This window comes from Bombina bombina, chromosome 6, assembly GCF_027579735.1.
Source record: "Bombina bombina isolate aBomBom1 chromosome 6, aBomBom1.pri, whole genome shotgun sequence".
In the NCBI taxonomy this organism is placed as follows: domain Eukaryota; kingdom Metazoa; phylum Chordata; class Amphibia; order Anura; family Bombinatoridae; genus Bombina; species Bombina bombina.
The window spans coordinates 701,668,724-701,688,261 of record NC_069504.1 but is presented as its reverse complement, the minus strand read 5'-3'; the positions used below and the strand labels follow the sequence as shown (position 1 = coordinate 701,688,261).

The 19,538-nt window shown below is 42.1% G+C and overlaps 1 protein-coding gene across 1 annotated transcript in view; it reads left to right on the top strand.

Moving 5' to 3' along the window:
• The window catches only part of MAN2B1 (mannosidase alpha class 2B member 1), a 228,584-nt gene that overhangs the window by 60,612 nt on the left and 148,434 nt on the right, over window positions 1-19,538 (top strand). Inside the window, exons 10-11 of the mRNA XM_053717829.1 lie at window positions 1,473-1,551; window positions 11,222-11,331. Coding sequence (XP_053573804.1) covers window positions 1,473-1,551; window positions 11,222-11,331 — 189 coding nt within the window. The remainder of the gene's footprint in view (window positions 1-1,472; window positions 1,552-11,221; window positions 11,332-19,538) is intronic.

Genomic DNA, 19,538 nt, shown 5'->3' with positions numbered 1-19,538 from the left:
CCTTGGTCGAATGACTGGGAGTGACGTAGAGGGGAGGAGCTATATGCAGCTCTGCTGGGTGAATCCTCTTGCACTTCCTGTTGGGGAGGAGTAATATCCCAGAAGTAATGATGACCCGTGGACTGATCACACTACAGAAGAAAGGAATTTATCAGGTAAGCATAAATTATGTTTTTTGATTACATTACTATCTTTTGAGGGTACTATATATACGAAGTATTAAAAATTATATAAAACTACAATGTTCTGCACAAAAAATGTTGCCAGCCGGGTTGCACAATAAAATAGCAGGGTGGGGGTAATGCAATAGTTTCTAATATTCTAATATTTTTTGCAATCTTAAGCACAACATAATTACATAATTTAATGTAGATTTATTTAATGATAATTTTTGCAATAAACATTTTAAAATTAGTTCATTTTAGCTTATTAGCTAAACTTTTGTTGTTTTACATTTGGTCCCATCCCCTTTCCAAACTGTACTATTTTACATATGCAAATATTAAAAAATCCAAACATTTTCTGGTCCCAAGTAGTTTGGATAAAGAGTTTTCTACATGTATAGTAATTTTAATGGAAGAATAAAAAATATTCTATACCATTCTGGTTATTCGAATGTGGTGTAGTAATATTATTATTATTATTATTATTATTATTATTATTATTATTATTAAGGGAATATCAGGATATAATTGCATACTCCAATATATACTATAATTGGTCCATCCACTTTTACTAGATCTCGTTTTTCTCGTATATAGATGTTTCATGCTTAGACATATTGGAAATTTTCATGCTTGGCCCTAATTTTAAAGAAAAAAAAACCCTATTAAGAGAATAGGGAAAAGTATGCTCTTTCTACACATAAAGTTTATATTTTTCCACTTAAAATTTAACTTTTACTAGTTGTAGTTAAAAAAGGCAGCAGAAATAGAAGTTGTATCTAGCGTGCCAGAAAAATAGTTAAAAACACAACTCTGTAACTGTGACTTGTATAAAGTACCTCAATGTTGCTGATTTTAGGTTGTTTATCACATATGAGGAGGAGGGGAAAAATCAATGATATTAGTTAAATGTAAGAGCCTCTATTTAGGAACTGTGTCCTGTATTGCCCTATATTAGGGTAGATAAGCCACTTTTTTACACTAAATATGCTATAAATCCCTTCCCCATCCTTCCCACAATATGCCCCAAATGTTACAACTAATGTTACAACAACAAATAAAAATATCAATTAGTAGATAGTCTGAAATTAACAGAGTGGAGTTAAAATAAACACGAAGCCCCTGACGCGGTCGCGTTTCACTTATACGCTTCCTCAAAGGGGGTTGGCCCTAATTTTGTTTGATACCCTCGTTGAGAATCACTAGATCTTTTCCCACTTCTATCACCATCACTGTGTCTTTTTGTGTTTGTCCCCTCTCCAGAAATTATTTGCTTTCTCTGACATGTATATAATTTCTTCATATCAGATTTGCAACCAGCTGGAGGTGATAGCTGGACCAGAATCAAGGGATGGACCATATGGGACGAGCAACAGCACTGTTCTGAGTGAGTGATATATATATATATATTTCTCCTGTTAAGTGTGATCAGTCCACGGGTCATCATTACTTCTGGGATATTAACTCCTCCCCAACAGGAAGTGCAAGAGGATCACCCAGCAGAGCTGCTATATAGCTCCTCCCCTCTACGTCACACCCAGTCATTCTCTTGCACCCAACTAATAGATAGGATGTGTGAGAGGACTGTGGTGATTTTACTTATTTTTTATAACTTCAATCAAAAGTTTTTTATTTTAAAACAGCACCGGAGTGTGTTGTTCCTTCTCAGGGAGAATTTGAAGAAGAGTCTACCTGAGTTTTTCTGTATGATTTTAACCGGAGTAGTTAAGATCATGTTGCTGTTCTCGGCCATCTGAGGAGTGAGGTAAACTTCAGATCAGGGGACAGCGGGCAGGTTCACCTGCAAAGAGGTATGTAGCAGCATATTATTTTCTGAGAATGGAATTGACTAGAAAATACTGCAAATACCTATATAAAGTAAGTTCAGCCTTAAATGCAGTAGTAGCAACTGGTATCAGGCTGTCATGTATGTATATATTTCACTTCAGTATTCTGGGGAATGGCATTTCACTGAAATAATACTGTTTACATAAAGCTTTAGCCTATTTTGCAGTAAAAACGGCTTGCAGCAGGCTTTTTATGACAAATACATTTATTGATGTTAAACGTTTTTTGCTGGCATGTGAAATCGTTTATTTTTCTGAGGTACTGGGTGAAAACATTAGTTTTATCCACTTGGCGGGCATTTTGTTTGATTTATGACAGTTTACTGATCTCCCTCACTGTTGTGTGTGAGGGGGAGGGGCTGAATTTGGCGCTTTTACTACGCATCAAAAATTCAGTCACAAGTCTGTCCTTCTTCCCTGCATGATCCGGATTGTCTCTACAGAGCTCAGGGGTCTTCAAAAGTTATTTTGAGGGAGGTAATCACTCACAGCAGACCTGTGAGATAGTGCTTGACTGTGATAAAAAACGTTACATTCTGTACTTTTTTTTTTTCTGCTTTTAAAGGGCTAGTTATCCATTACTAATGGGAGCAATCCTTTGCTAAAATTGTATTTTTACTGAGAAAAAAGTTTGTTTTCATAAAATTATCTGTTTTATTGTACTCAACTGTCATATCTTTCTGTGCTTCTTAAAGGCACAGTGCGTTTTTTTCATACTATATATAAAAGTGAATTGAAAAGTATTTCCAAGTTTGCTGGTTATTTGCTAGTGTGTTAAACATGTCTGACTCAGAGGAATATCTCTGTGCTATATGTGCTAAAGCTGTAGCCAATCCGAATGGAAGAGCCACAAACTGGTAATGCCTGTCTAGGACCTTATTCGGGCCCGGTTTGAAGGAAATTATCGCTGACATTACAGGAGGTAAAGGCCACGCCCTGCCTCAAGACAGAGCCAAGCCGAAGGCTAGACAGTCTAATTTTCGTTCCTTTCGTAATTTCAAGACAGGAGCAGCATCAACTTCCTCTGCACCAAAACAGGAAGGAGCTGTTGCTCGCTACAGACAAGGCTGGAGACCTAACCAGTCCTGGAACAAGAGCAAGCAGGCCAGAAAACCTGCTGCTGCCCCTAAGACAGCATGAATTGAGGGCCCCCGATCCGAGAACGGATCTAGTGGGGGGCAGACTTTCTCTCTTCGCCCAGGCTTGGACAAGAGATGTCCAGGATCCCTGGGCGTTAGAGATCATATCTCAGGGATATCTTCTGGACTTCAAATCCTCTCCCCCAAAAGGGAGATTCCATCTGTCAAGGTTGTCAACAAACCAAATAAAGAAAGAGGCGTTTCTACGCTGTGTACAAGATCTTTTACTAATGGGAGTGATCCATCCGGTTCCGCGGTCGGAACACGGACAGGGGTTTTGCTCAAATCTGTTTGTGGTTCCCAAGAAAGAAGGAACCTTCAGACCAATCTTGGATTTAAAGATCCTAAACAAATTCCTAAGAGTTCCATCGTTCAAAATGGAAACTATTCGGACAATCCTACCCATGATCCAAAAGGGTCAGTACATGACCACAGTGGATTTAAAGGATGCTTACCTTCACATACCGATTCACAGAGATCATTTCCGGTATCTAAGGTTTGCCTTCCTAGACAGGCATTACCAGTTTGTAGCTCTTCCATTCGGGTTGGCTACGGCTCCAAGAATCTTCACAAAGGTTCTGGGGGCTCTTCTGGCGGTGCTAAGACCGCGAGGAATCTCGGTAGCTCCATACCTAGACGACATTCTGATTCAAGCTTCAAGCTTTCAAACTGCCAAGTCTCATACAGAGTTTGTACTGGCATTTCTAAGATCGCATGGGTGGAAGGTAAACGAAAAGAAGAGTTCTCTCGTTCCACTCACAAGAGTTCCCTTCTTGGGGACTCTTATAGATTCTGTAGAAATGAAGATTTACCTGACAGAAGACAGGTTAACAAAACTTCAAAACGCCTGCCGTGTCCTTCATTCCATTCAACACCCGTCAGTGGCTCAATGTATGGAGGTGATCGGCTTAATGGTAGCGGCAATGGACATAGTCCCCTTTGCACGCCTACACCTCAGACCGCTGCAATTATGCATGCTAAGTCAGTGGAATGGGGATTACTCAGATTTGTCCCCCACTCTGAATCTGGATCAAGAGACCAGAAATTCTCTTCTGTGGTGGCTTTCTCGGCCACATCTGTCCAAGGGGATGCCATTCAGCAGGCCAAATTGGACAATTGTAACAACAGACGCCAGCCTGTTAGGTTGGGGCGCTGTCTGGAATTCCCTGAAGGCTCAGGGATCATGGACTCAGGAGGAGAGTCTCCTGCCAATAAACATTCTGGAATTGAGAGCAGTTCTCAATGCCCTTCTGGCTTGGCCCCAGTTAACAACTCGGGGGTTCATCAGATTTCAGTCGGACAACATCACTACTGTAGCTTACATCAACCATCAAGGAGGAACAAGAAGCTCCCTAGCGATGATGGAAGTATCAAAGATAATTCGTTGGGCAGAGTCTCACTCTTGCCATCTCTCAGCAATCCACATTCCGGGAGTGGAGAACTGGGAGGCGGATTTCCTAAGTCGTCAGACTTTTCATCCGGGGGAGTGGGAACTTCATCCGGAGGTCTTTGCCCAAATACTTCGACGTTGGGGCAAACCAGAGATAGATCTCATGGCGTCTCGACAGAACGCCAAGCTTCCTCGTTACGGGTCCAGATCCAGGGATCCGGGAGCGGCCCTAGTAGATGCTTTGACAGCACCTTGGACCTTCGGGAGAGCTTATGTGTTTCCACCCTTTCCGATGCTTCCTCGATTGATCGCCAGAATCAAACAGGAGAGAGCATCAGTAATTCTAATAGCGCCTGCGTGGCCTCGCAGGACCTGGTATGCAGATCTAGTGGACATGTCATCCTGTCCACCTTGGTCTCTGCCTCTGAGACAGGACCTTCTGATTCAGGGTCCTTTCAAACATCAAAATCTAATTTCTCTGAAGCTGACTGCCTGGAGATTGAACGCTTGATTTTATCAAAACGTGGATTCTCTGAGTCAGTAATTGATACCCTGATACAGGCTAGGAAGCCTGTTACCAGAAAGATTAATCATAAAATATGGCGTAAATACCTATATTGGTGCGAATCCAAAGGTTACTCTTGGAGTAAGGTTAGGATTCCTAGGATATTGTCGTTTCTACAAGAGGGTTTAGAAAAGGGCTTATCCGCTAGTTCTTTTTAAAGGGACAGATCTCAGCTCTGTCCATTTTGTTACACAAACGTCTGTCAGAAGTTCCAGACGTTCAGGCTTTTTGTCAGGCTTTGGCCAGGATTAAGCCTGTGTTTAAAAATGTTGCTCCGCCATGGAGTTTAAACCTTGTTCTTAACGTTTTACAGGGCGTTCCGTTTGAACCCCTTCATTCCGTTGATATAAAATTGTTATCTTGGAAAGTTCTATTTTTAATGGCTATTTCCTCGGCTCGAAGAGTCTCTGAGTTATCAGCCTTACATTGTGATTCTCCTTATCTGATTTTTCACTCGGATAAGGTAGTTCTGCGTACTAAACCTGGGTTCTTACCTAAGGTAGTCACTAACAGGAATATCAATCAGGAGATTGTTGTTCCATCCTTGTGTCCTAATCCTTCCTCAAAGAAGGAACGACTTCTGCACAATCTAGATGTAGTTCGTGCCCTAAAATTTTATTTACAGGCAACTAAAGATTTTCGACAAACATCTTCACTGTTTGTCGTTAACTCTGGTCAGAGGAGAGGTCAAAAAGCTTCGGCTACCTCTCTCTCTTTTTGGCTTCGTAGCATAATACGTTTAGCCTATGAGACTGCTGGACAGCAGCCTCCTGAAAGAATTACAGCTCATTCCACTAGAGCTGTGGCTTCCACTTGGGCCTTTAAGAATGAGGCCTCTGTTGAACAGATTTGCAAGGCTGCAACTTGGTCTTCGCTTCATACTTTTTCCAAATTTTACAAATTTGACACTTTTGCTTCTTCGGAGGCTATTTTTGGGAGAAAGGTTCTTCAGGCAGTGGTTCCTTCTGTATAAAGATCCTGCCTTTCCCTCCCGTCATCCGTGTACTTTTGCTTTGGTATTGGTATCCCATAAGTAATGATGACCCGTGGACTGACTACACTTAACAGGAGAAAACATAATTTATGCTTACCTGATAAATTCCTTTCTCCTGTAGTGTGATCAGTCCACGGCCCGCCCTGTTTTTTATGGCAGGTCTAAATTTTTAATTTATACTCCAGTCACCACTGCACCCTTTAGCTTCTCCTTTCTCCTTGGTTCTTGGTCGAATGACTGGGTGTGACGTAGAGGGGAGGAGCTATATAGCAGCTCTGCTGGGTGATCCTCTTGCACTTCCTGTTGGGGAGGAGTTAATATCCCAGAAGTAATGATGACCCGTGGACTGATCACACTACAGGAGAAAGGAATTTATCAGGTAAGCATAAATTATGTTATTCTAGACCTCGTTTTAGTTTCTTTTATCCTGAGAGTAGTATTAGCTCACAACATTATCACGATTTTAATGCAATAACTCAACTCCTGAGTGTCTTGTTCTCCCTGTAACATCTTATTGCAGTAACTCAGCTCCTGAGTGCCTTATTGTCCTGTAACATCTTATTGCAGTAACCCAGCTCCTGAGTGCCTTATTGCCCTGTAACATCTTATTGCAGTAACCCAGCTCCTGAGTGCCTTATTGTCCTGTAACATCTTATTGCAGTAACCCAGCTCCTGAGTGCCTTATTGCCCTGTAACATCTTATTGCAGTAACCCAGCTCCTGAGTGCCTTATTGCCCTGTAACATCTTATTGCAGTAACCCAGCTCCTGAGTGCCTTATTGTCCTGTAACATCTTATTGCAGTAACCCAGCTCCTGAGTGTCTTATTGCCCTGTAACATCTTATTGCAGTAACCCAGCTCCTGAGTGCCTTATTGTCCCTGTAACATCTTATTACAGTAACCCAGCTCCTGAGCGCCTTATTATCCTGTAATATCTTATTGCAGTAACCCAGCTCCTGAGTGCCTTATTGTCCTGTAACATCTTATTGCAGTAACCCAGCTCCTGAGTGCCTTATTGTCCTGTAACATCTTATTGCAGTAACCCATCTCCTGAGTGCCTTATTGTCCTGTAACATCTTATTGCAGTTACCCATCTCCTGAGTGCCTTATTGTCCTGTAACATCTTATTGCAGTAACCCATCTCCTGAGTGCCTTATTGTCCTGTAACATCTTATTGCAGTAACCCTGCTCCTGAGTGCCTTATTGTTCTGTAACATCTTATTGCAGTAACCCATCTCCTGAGTGCCTTATTGTCCCTGTAACATCTTATTACAGTAACCCAGCTCCTGAGTGCCTTATTGCCCCTGTAACATCTTATTGCAGTAACCCAGCTCCTGAGTGCCTTATTGCCCCCTGTAACATCTTATTGCAGTAACCCAGCTCCTGAGTGCCTTATTGCCCCTGTAACATCTTATTGCAGTAACCCAGCTCCTGAGTGCCGTATTGCCCTGTAACATCTTATTGCAGTAACTCAGCTCCTGAGTGCCTTATTGTCCTGTAACATCTTATTGCAGTAACCCAGCTCCTGAGTGCCTTACTGTCCTGTAACATCTTATTGCAGTAACCCAGCTCCTGAGTGCCTTATTGCCCTGTAACATCTTATTGTAGTAACCCAGGTCCTGAGTGCCTTATTGCCCTGTAACATCTTATTGTAGTAACCCAGCTCCTGAGTGCCTTATTGCCCCTGTAACATCTTATTGCAGTAACCCAGCTCCTGAGTGCCTTATTGTCCTGTAACATCTTATTGCAGTAACCCAGGTCCTGAGTGCCTTATTGTACCTATAACATCTTATTGCAGTAACTCAGCTCCTGAGTGCCTTATTGCCCTGTAACATCTTATTGCAGTAACCCAGCTCCTGAGTGCCTTATTGCCCTGTAACATCTTATTGCAGTAACCAGCTCCTGAGTGCCTTATTGTCCTGTAACATCTTATTGCAGTAACCCAGCTACTGAGTGCCTTATTGTCCTGTAACATCTTATTGTAGTAACCCAGCACCTGAGTGCCTTATTGCCCTGTAACATCTTATTGCAGTAACCCAGCTCCTGAGTGCCTTATTGTCCTGTAACATCTTATTGCAGTAACCCAGCTCCTGAGTGCCTTATTGTCCTGTAACATCTTATTGCAGTAACCCAGCTCCTGAGTGCCTTATTGCCCCTGTAACATCTTATTGCAGTAACCCAGCTCCTGAGTGCCTTATTGCCCTGTAACATCTTATTGCAGTAACTCAGCTCCTGAGTGCCTTATTGTCCTGTAACATCTTATTGCAGTAACCCAGGTCCTGAGTGCCTTATTGCCCCTGTAACATCTTATTGCAGTAACCCAGCTCCTGAGTGCCTTATTGTCCCTGTAACATCTTATTGTAGTAACCCAGCTCCTGAGTGCCTTATTGCCCTGTAACATCTTATTGCAATAACTGAGCTCCTGAGTGCCTTATTGCCCTGTAACATCTTATTGCAATAACTGAGCTCCTGAGTGCCTTATTGCCCTGTAACATCTTATTGCAGTAACCCAGCTACTGAGTGCCTTATTGTCCTGTAACATCTTATTGCAGTAACTCAGCTCCTGAGTGCCTTATTGTACTGTAACATCTTATTGCAGTAACCCAGCTCCTGAGTGCATTATTGCCCCTGTAATATCTTATTGCAGTAACCCAGCTCCTAAGTGCCTTATTGCCCCTGTAACATCTTATTGCAGTAACCCAGCTCCTGAGTGCCGTATTGCCCCTGTAACATCTTATTGCAGTAACCCAGCTCCTGAGTGCCTTATTGCCCTGTAACATCTTATTGCAGTAACCCAGCTCCTGAGTGCCTTATTGCCCTGTAACATCTTATTGCAGTAACCCAGCTCCTGAGTGCCTTATTGTCCCTGTAACATCTTATTGCAGTAACCCAGCTCCTGAGTGCCTTATTGCCCCTGTAATATCTTATTGCAGTAACCCAGCTACTGAGTGCCTTATTGTCCCTGTAACATCTTATTGCAGTAACCCAGCTCCTGAGTGCCTTATTGCCCTGTAACATCTTATTGCTGTAACCCAGCTCCTGAGTGCCTTATTGCCCTGTAACATCTTATTGCTGTAACCCAGCTCCTGAGTGCCTTATTGTCCTGTATCATCTTATTGCAGTAACCCAGCTCCTGAGTGCCTTATTGCCCTGTATCATCTTATTGCAGTAACCCAGCTCCTGAGTGCCTTATTGTCCCTGTAACATCTTATTGCAGTAACCAGCTCCTGAGTGCCTTATTGTAGTAACCCAGCTCCTGAGTGCCTTATTGTCCTGTAACATCTTATTGCAGTAACCCAGCTCCTGAGTGCCTTATTGCCCTGTAACATCTTATTGCAGTAACCTAGATCCTGAGTGCCTTATTGCCCCTGTAACATCTTATTGCAGTAACCCAGCTCCTGAGTGCCTTATTGCCCTGTAACATCTTATTGCAGTAACTCAGCTCCTGAGTGCCTTATTGTCCTGTAACATCTTATTGCAATAACCCAGCTCCTGAGTGCCTTATTGTCCTGTAACATCTTATTGCAGTAACTCAGCTCCTGAGTGCCTTATTGTCCTGTAACATCTTATTGCAGTAACCCAGCTCCTGAGTGCCTTATTGCCCTGTAACATCTTATTGCAGTAACCTAGATCCTGAGTGCCTTATTGCCCCTGTAAAACCTTATTGCATTAACCCAGCTCCTGAGTGCCTTATTGTCTCTGTAACATCTTATAGCAGTTACCCAGCTCCTGAGTGCCTTATTGTCCTGTAATATCTTATAGCAGTAACTCCTGAGTGCCTTATTGCCCCTGTAACATCTTATTGCAGAAACCCAGCTCCTGAGTGCCTTATTGCCTTGTAACATCTTATTGCAGTAACCCAGCTCCTGAGTGCCTTATTGTCCTGTAACATCTTATTGCAGTAACCCAGCTCCTGAGTGCCTTATTGCCTTGTAACATCTTATTGCAGTAACCCAGCTCCTGAGTGCCTTATTGCCCTGTAACATCTTATTGCAGTAACTCTGCTCCTGAGTGCCTTATTGCCTTGTAACATCTTATTGCAGTAACACAGCTCCTGAGTGCCTTATTGCCCCTGTAACATCTTATTGCAGTAACTTCGCTCCTGAGTGCCTTATTGTTCCTGTAATAACTTATTGCAGTAACCCAGCTCCTGAGTGCCTTATTGCTCTGTAACTTCTTATTGCAGAAATCCAGCTCCTGAGTGCCTTATTGTCCCTGTAACATCTTATTGCAGTAACTTTGCTCCTGAGTGCCTTATTGTTCCTGTAATAACTTATTGCAGTAACCCAGCTCCTGAGTGCCTTATTGCCCCTGTAACATCTTATAGCCTTAACCAAGCTCCTGAGTGCCTTATTGCCCTGTAACATCTTATTGCAGAAACCCAGCTCCTGAGTGCCTTATTGCCTTGTAACATCTTATTGCAGTAACCCAGCTCCTGAGTGCCTTATTGCCCTGTAACATCTTATTGCAGTAACTCTGCTCCTGAGTGCCTTATTGCCTTGTAACATCTTATTGCAGTAACACAGCTCCTGAGTGCCTTATTGCCCCTGTAACATCTTATTGCAGTAACTTCGCTCCTGAGTGCCTTATTGTTCCTGTAATAACTTATTGCAGTAACCCAGCTCCTGAGTGCCTTATTGCTCTGTAACTTCTTATTGCAGAAATCCAGCTCCTGAGTGCCTTATTGTCCCTGTAACATCTTATTGCAGTAACTTTGCTCCTGAGTGCCTTATTGTTCCTGTAACATCTTATAGCCTTAACCAAGCTCCTGAGTGCCTTATTGCCCTGTAACATCTTATTGCAGTAACCAAGCTTCTGAGTGCCTTATTGTCCTTTAACATTTTATTGCAGTAACCCAGCTCCTGAGTGCCTTATTGCCCTGTAACATCTTATTGCAGTAACCCAGCTTCTGTGTTTCTTATTGCCCTGTAACATCTTATTGCAGTAACCCAGCTTCTGAGTGCCTTTTTGCCATGTAACATCTTATTGCAGTAACCCAGCTCCTGAGTGCCTTATTGCTCCTGTAACATCTTATTGCAGTAACCATCTCCTGAGTGCCTTATTGCCCCGTTAAATTTTATTGCTGTAACTAAATTCCTGAATCCTTTTTCATTTCATTTTAGGGCGTGCGATGGGCGTGGCGCAGCATCATGACGCTGTGACTGGTACAGCAAAGCAACATGTAACCAATGATTATGCTTTTCGTTTGTCTAAGGGTTGGGATGCCTGCCAGGTATACTGCCTATAAGCCTAATGCTTTAATGTGTAAATGTGAAAGTGTCCGGACTCAGCAAAGCTTAAATGGACTGTAAACCATGTAAATTAATGAGTAACAAATTTAAACTTATAATATCTGATTTTAATTATTCATGTTATGCAGAGTAAAAGCGCAGTGGAAGCGTTCAAAATCTTTATTTCATTGTCACCTAAACTCGCCTTTTCTGTCCGCCTACAAAATTATTTTTCTCCAACACTGGTGTGTCCGGTCCACGGCTTCATCCTTACTTGTGGGATATTCTCTTCCCCTACAGGAAATGGCAAAGAGAGCACCCAGCAAGAGCTGTCCATATAGCTCCCCCTCTGGCTCCGCCCCCCAGTCATTCTCTTTGCCGCTCTGAACAAGTAGCATCTCCACGGGGATGGTAAAGAGTATGTGGTGTTAGTTGTAGTTTTTTATTCTTCTATCAAGAGTTTGTTATTTTAAAATAGTGCTGGTTTGTACTATTTACTCTAAACAGAAAAAGATGAAGAGTTCTGTTTAAAGAGGAGTATGATTTTAGCAGCAGTAACTAAAATCAATTGCTGTTCCCACGCAGGACTGTTGAGCCCAGAGAACTTTAGTTGGGGGGAACAGTTTGCAGACTTTTCTGCTCAAGGTATGATCAGTCATATTTCTAACAAGACGTTAATGCTAGAAGACTGTCAGTTTTTCCCTTAAGGGGTAAGTAAGCCATTTTCTTAGACTCATAACAGATTATGGCTTACAAATGGGCTCTACACTGGTTGACACTATTGTGGGCTAAATCGATTATTTTAATGGCATTTAGAGTGTTTTGTGCACTTAAAAGCACTTTTGGGAATGTTTTTTTTTCGCCTGGCATTTACTTAGACGGCTATTTCAGTCAGGAAGGCCCCTTCACTCTGGTATGCAGAGGAAGGAGGCCCCGTTTTCGCGCCTCAATTGCGCAGTTTACTTCCATGGCAGTGCATGCAGCTTCATGTGAGGGGTCCTGTGGCATACAAAAACGGACTCTGGAAGGTTTATTTCATTGCTGAATAACTCTCAGGGAAGGTAAAAAGCCGCAGCAAGGCTGTGGCTGTGATTGTGGTGTACTAAAATTGTCTAATTGAACAAATAGCTCCGGTTTGCTCATTTTAAGGGTTAAAGTCTTGAAACTTGGGCCTAGATTAGGAGTTTGGCGTTAGCCGTGAAAACCAGCGTTAGAGGCTCCTAACGCTGGTTTTAGGCTACCGCCGGTATTTGGAGTCGTGTAGGTAAGGGTCTAACGCTCACTTTTCAGCCGCGACTTTTCCATACCGCAGATCCCCCTACGCCATTTGCGTATCCTATCTTTTCAATGGGATCTTTCTAACGCCGGTATTTAGAGTCGTTTCTGAAGTGAGCGTTAGAGCTCTAACGACAAAACTCCAGCCGCCGAAAAAAAGAAGGAGTTAAGAGCTTTCTGGGCTAACGCCGGTTCATAAAGCTCTTAACTACTGTACCCTAAAGTACACTAACACCCATAAACTACCTATGTACCCCTAAACTGAGGTCCCCCCACATCGCCGCAACTCGATAAAAAAATTTTTAACCCCTAATCTGCCGACCGCCACCTACGTTATCCTTATGTACCCCTAATCTGCTGCCCCTAACACCGCCGACCCCTGTATTATATTTATTAACCCCTAACCTGCCCCCCTCAACTTCGCCGCCAGCTACTTACAATAATTAACCCCTAATCTGCCGACCGCAAAGCGCCGCCACCTACGTTATCCTTATGTACCCCTAATCTGCTGCCCCTAACACCGCCGACCCCTATATTATATTTATTAACCCCTAATCTGCCCCCCTCAACGTCGCTGACACCTGCCTACACTTATTAACCCCTAATCTGCCGAGCGGACCTGAGCGCTACTATAATAAAGTTATTAACCCCTAATCCGCCTCACTAACCCTATCATAAATAGTATTAACCCCTAATCTGCCCTCCCTAACATCGCCGACACCTAACTTCAATTATTAACCCCTAATCTGCCGACCGGAGCTCACCGCTATTCTAATAAATGTATTAACCCCTAAAGCTAAGTCTAACCCTAACACTAACACCCCCCTAAGTTAAATATAATTTAAATCTAACGAAATTAATTAACTCTTATTAAATAAATTATTCCTATTTAAAGCTAAATACTTACCTGTAAAAAAATCCTAATATAGCTACAATATAAATTATAATTATATTATAGCTATTTTAGGATTAATATTTATTTTACAGGCAACTTTGTAATTATTTTAACTAGGTACAATAGCTATTAAATAGTTAAGAACTATTTAATAGTTACCTAGTTAAAATAATAACAAAATTACCTGTAAAATAAGTCCTAACCTAAGTTATAATTAAACCTAACACTACCCTATCAATAAATTAATTAAATAAAATACCTACAATTACCTACAATAAAACCTAACACTACACTATCAATAAATAAATTAAATACAATTTCTACAAATAACTACAATTACATAAACTAACTAAAGTACAAAAAATAAAAAAGAACTAAGTTAAAAAAAATAAAAAAATATTTACAAACATAAGAAAAATATTACAACAATTTAAAACTAATTACACCTACTCTAAGCCCCCTAATAAAATAACAAAGACCCCCAAAATAAAAAAATGCCCTACCCTATTCTAAATTAATAAATTTAAAAGCTCTTTTACCTTACCAGCCCTGAACAGGGCCCTTTGCGGGGCATGCCCCAAGAAAATCAGCTCTTTTGCCTGTAAAAAAAAAAAAAAAAAATACCCCCCCCCCCAACATTACAACCCACCACCCACATACCCCTAATCTAACCCAAACCCCCCTTAAATAAACCTAACACTAAGCCCCTGAAGATCTTCCTACCTTGTCTTCACCTCACCGGGTATCACCGATCGGTCCTGGCTCCGATATCTTCATCCAACCCAAGCGGGGGCTAGACATCCACTGAAGAAGTCAAGAAGAGGATCCAAAGTCTTCCTCCTATCCGGCAAGAAGAGGACTTCCGGACCGGCAAACATCTTCATCCAAGCGGCATCTTCGATCTTCTTCCATCCGGTGCGGAGCGGGTCCATGTTGAAGCAGCCGACGCGGATCCATCCTCTTCTTCCGGCGTCTCCCGACGAATGACGGTTCCTTTAAGGGACGTCATCCAAGATGGCGTCCCTCGAATTCCGATTGGCTGATAGGATTCTATCAGCCAATCGGAATTAAGGTAGGAATATTCTGATTGGCTGATGGAATCAGCCAATCAGAATCAAGTTCAATCCGATTGGCTGATCCAATCAGCCAATCAGATTGAGCTCGCATTCTATTGGCTGTTCCGATCAGCCAATAGAATGCGAGCTCAATCTGATTGGCTGATTGGATCAGCCAATCGGATTGAACTTGATTCTGATTGGCTGATTCCATCAGCCAATCAGAATATTCCTACCTTAATTCCGATTGGCTGATAGAATCCTATCAGCCAATCGGAATTCGAGGGACGCCATCTTGGATGACGTCCCTTAAAGGAACCGTCATTCGTCGGGAGACGCCGGAAGAAGAGGATGGATCCGCGTCGGCTGCTTCAACATGGACCCGCTCCGCACCGGATGGAAGAAGATCGAAGATGCCGCTTGGATGAAGATGTTTGCCGGTCCGGATGTCCTCTTCTTGCCGGATAGGAGGAAGACTTTGGACCCTCTTCTGGACTTCTTCAGTGGATGTCTAGCCCCCGCTTGGGTTGGATGAAGATATCGGAGCCAGGACCGATCGGTGATACCCGGTGAGGTGAAGACAAGGTAGGAAGATCTTCAGGGGCTTAGTGTTAGGTTTATTTAAGGGGGGTTTGGGTTAGATTAGGGGTATGTGGGTGGTGGGTTGTAATGTTGGGGGGGGGGTATTTTTTTTTTTTTTTTTTTTACAGGCAAAAGAGCTGATTTTCTTGGGGCATGCCCCGCAAAGGGCCCTGTTCCGGGCTGGTAAGGTAAAAGAGCTTTTATTTTGGGGGTCTTTGTTATTTTATTAGGGGGCTTAGAGTAGGTGTAATTAGTTTTAAATTGTTGTAATATTTTTCTTATGTTTGTAAATATTTTTTTATTTTTTGTAACTTAGTTCTTTTTTTATTTTTTGTACTTTAGTTAGTTTATGTAATTGTAGTTATTTGTAGAAATTGTATTTAATTTATTTATTGATAGTGTAGTGTTAGGTTTTATTGTAGGTAATTGTAGGTATTTTATTTAATTAATTTATTGATAGGGTAGTGTTAGGTTTAATTATAACTTAGGTTAGGACTTATTTTACAGGTAATTTTGTTATTATTTTAACTAGGTAACTATTAAATAGTTCTTAACTATTTAATAGCTATTGTACCTAGTTAAAATAATTACAAAGTTGCCTGTAAAATAAATATTAATCCTAAAATAGCTATAATATAATTATAATTTATATTGTAGCTATATTAGGATTTTTTTTACAGGTAAGTATTTAGCTTTAAATAGGAATAATTTATTTAATAAGAGTTAATTAATTTCGTTAGATTTAAATTATATTTAACTTAGGGGGGTGTTAGTGTTAGGGTTAGACTTAGCTTTAGGGGTTAATACATTTATTAGAATAGCGGTGAGCTCCGGTCGGCAGCTTAGGGGTTAATAATTGAAGTTAGGTGTCGGCGATGTTAGGGAGGGCAGATTAGGGGTTAATACTATTTATGATAGGGTTAGTGAGGCGGATTAGGGGTTAATAACTTTATTATAGTAGCGCTCAGGTCCGCTCGGCAGATTAGGGGTTAATAAGTGTAGGCAGGTGTCGGCGACGTTGAGGGGGGCAGATTAGGGGTTAATAAATATAATATAGGGGTCGGCGGTGTTAGGGGCAGCAGATTAGGGGTACATAAGGATAACGTAGGTGGCGGCGCTTTGCGGTCGGCAGATTAGGGGTTAATTATTGTAAGTAGCTGGCGGCGACGTTGTGGGGGGCAGATTAGGGGTTAATAAATATAATATAGGGGTCGGCGGTGTTAGGGGCAGCAGATTAGGGGTACCTAGGGATAATGTAAGTAGCGGCGGTTTACGGAGCGGAAGATTAGGGGTTAATAATATAATGCAGGGGTCAGCGATAGCGGGGGCGGCAGATTAGGGGTTAATAAGTGTAAGGTTAGGGGTGTTTAGACTCGGGGTACATGTTAGAGTGTTAGGTGCAGACGTAGGAAGTGTTTCCCCATAGGATACAATGGGGCTGCGTTAAGAGCTGAACGCAGCTTTTTTGCAGGTGTTAGGTTTTTTTTCAGCTCAAACAGCCCCATTGTTTCCTATGGGAGAATCGTGCACGAGCACGTTTTTGAGGCTGGCCGCGTCCGTAAGCAACTCTGGTATCGAGAGTTGCATTTGCGGTAAAAATGCTCTACGCTCCTTTTTTGGAGCCTAACGCAGCATTTTTTTGAACTCTCGATACCAGAGTTAATTTTATGGTGCGGCCAGAAAAAAGCCTGCGTAGCGTTAACAGCCCATCTACCGCCAAACTCCAAATCTAGGCCTTGGTGTGCAATACTTTCAAGGCATTAGGACTCTGGGGTAAAAATTTTGTTAAAATCGGACATTGCCTTCATTGTTTTTCATTATATCAGAAATAAAGTGTGCCTGTTTATTATTTAAAGGGACAGTAACGCTTTTCTTTAAAAACGCTTTTATTGCATTATTAGCCTGCCAAATCCTGTCTAACATGTCTATACCTTCAGATGGCTTATGTTCTGCAGACAACATGACGACTGTAGCGTACATCAATCATCAGGGGGGAACAAAGAGTTCCTTAGCGATGAGAGAGGTATCCAAGATCGTCAAATGGGCGGAGGATCACTCCTGCCACCTATATGCAATTCACATCCCAGGAGTGGACAACTGGGAGGCGGATTATTTGAGTCGTCAGACTTTTCATCCGGGGGAGTGGGAACTCCACCCGGAGGTTTTTGCCCAGTTAACTCAACTATGGGGCATTCCAGATATGGATCTGATGGCGTCTTGCCAGAACGCAAAGGTTCCTCGATACGGGTCCAGATCCAGGGATCCCAAGGCGACACTGGTGGATGCATTAGTGGCGCCTTGGTCGTTCAACCTAGCTTATGTATTTCCGCCGTTCCCTCTCCTTCCCAGGCTTGTAGCCAGGATCAAACAGGAACAGGCCTCGGTAATTCTAATAGCCCCTGCGTGGCCACGCAGGACTTGGTATGCAGACCTGGTGAATATGTCATCGGCTCCACCATGGAAGCTACCTTTGAGGCAGGATCTTCTAGTACAAGGTCCGTTCGAACATCCAAATCTAGTCTCTCTCCAACTGACTGCTTGGAAATTGAATGCTTGATTCTATCTAAGCGTGGGTTTTTAGATACAGTCATAGATACTCTGGTTCAAGCCAGAAAACCTGTAACTAGGAAGATTTACCATAAGATATGGCAAAAATATATCCGTTGGTGTGAATCCAAGGGATTCCCTTGGAGTAAAATTAAAATTCCTAGGATACTTTCCTTTCTCCAAGAAGGTCTGGATAAAGGTTTGTCAGCTAGTTCCTTAAAAGGACAGATATCTGCTATGTCTGTTTTGTTACACAAACGTCTGGCAGCAGTGCCAGATGTACAGGCGTTTGTACAGGCGTTAGTTAGAATCAAGCCTGTTTACAGACCCATGACTCCTCCTTGGAGTCTAAATTTAGTTCTTTCAGTTCTTCAGGGGGTTCTGTTTGAACCCATGCATTCCATAGATATTAAGTTACTATCTTGGAAAGTTCTGTTTTTGGTTGCTGTTTCTTCTGCTAGAAGAGTTTCTGAATTATCTGCTTTGCAGTGTACTTCTCCCTATCTGGTATTCCATACAGATAAGGTAGTTTTACGTACCAAGCCTGGTTTTCTTCCAAAGGTCGTTTCCAACAGGAATATTAACCAGGAAATTGTTGTTCCTTCTCTGTGTCCGAATCCAGTTTCAAAGAAGGAACGTTTGTTACACAATCTAGATGTGGTCCGTGCTTTAAAGTTCTATTTAGAAGCAACAAAGGATTTCAGACAGACATCATCCTTGTTTGTTGTGTATTCTGGTAAGAGGAGAGGGCAGAAAGCTACTGCTACCTCTTTCTTTTTGGCTGAAAACCATCATCCGATTGGCTTATGAGACTGCCGGACGGCAGCCTCCTGAACGAATTACAGCTCATTCTACTAGAGCTGTGGCTTCCACATGGGCCTTCAAGAACGAGGCTTCTGTTGATCAGATCTGTAAGGCAGCGACTTGGTCTTCTCTGCATACTTTTGCCAAATTTTACAAATTTGATACTTATGCTTCTTCAGAGGCTATTTTTGGGAGAAAGGTTTTGCAAGCCGTGGTGCCTTCCGTTTAGGTAACCTGGTTTGCTCCCTCCCTTCATCCGTGTCCTAAAGCTTTGGTATTGGTTCCCACAAGTAAGGATGAAGCCGTGGACCGGACACACCAATGTTGGAGAAAACAGAATTTATGTTTACCTGATCAATTTCTTTCTCCAACGGTGTGTCCGGTCCACAGCCTGCCCTGGTTTTTAATCAGGTTTCAAAAATGTCTTTCTTTATACACTACAGTCACCACGGCACCCTATAGTTTCTCGTTTTTCTCCTAACCGTCGGTCGAATGACTGGGGGGCGGAGCCAGAGGGGGAGCTATATGGACAGCTCTTGCTGGGTGCTCTCTTTGCCATTTCCTGTAGGGGAAGAGAATATCCCACAAGTAAGGATGAAGCCGTGGACCGGACACACCGTTGGAGAAAGAAATTTATCAGGTAAACATAAATTCTGTTTTTTCTATACTTACCGTGGAAACAATATTTTAGGTGGACTTTAATCTTTCCATTCCAATGAAGGTCCGCTTTAACTTACTCTTTAATCCAGCAATCAAATTCTAATACCCAGCATTCTGGCCGGCAACTTTTTTTTTCTTTTTTTTTCTTTTTTTTTTTTTGTGAGCTAACGGTTTGATTTGTTCTCCAATCGGTGCCCTAGCCAAATGGCACTCAGAATTTTTTTTTGTAGTAAGAGCACCAATTGGAGAACAGTACAAACTGTTGGCTCATTAAAAAAAAAATTACTCTTACTAGCATGAACCTAACCATTATAAACTTAACTGCACAATTGTAAAGATGTTTTATTTCTCATTCCTCTTTTAAAAGTTTTCATAATGTTTTTCTATGTAT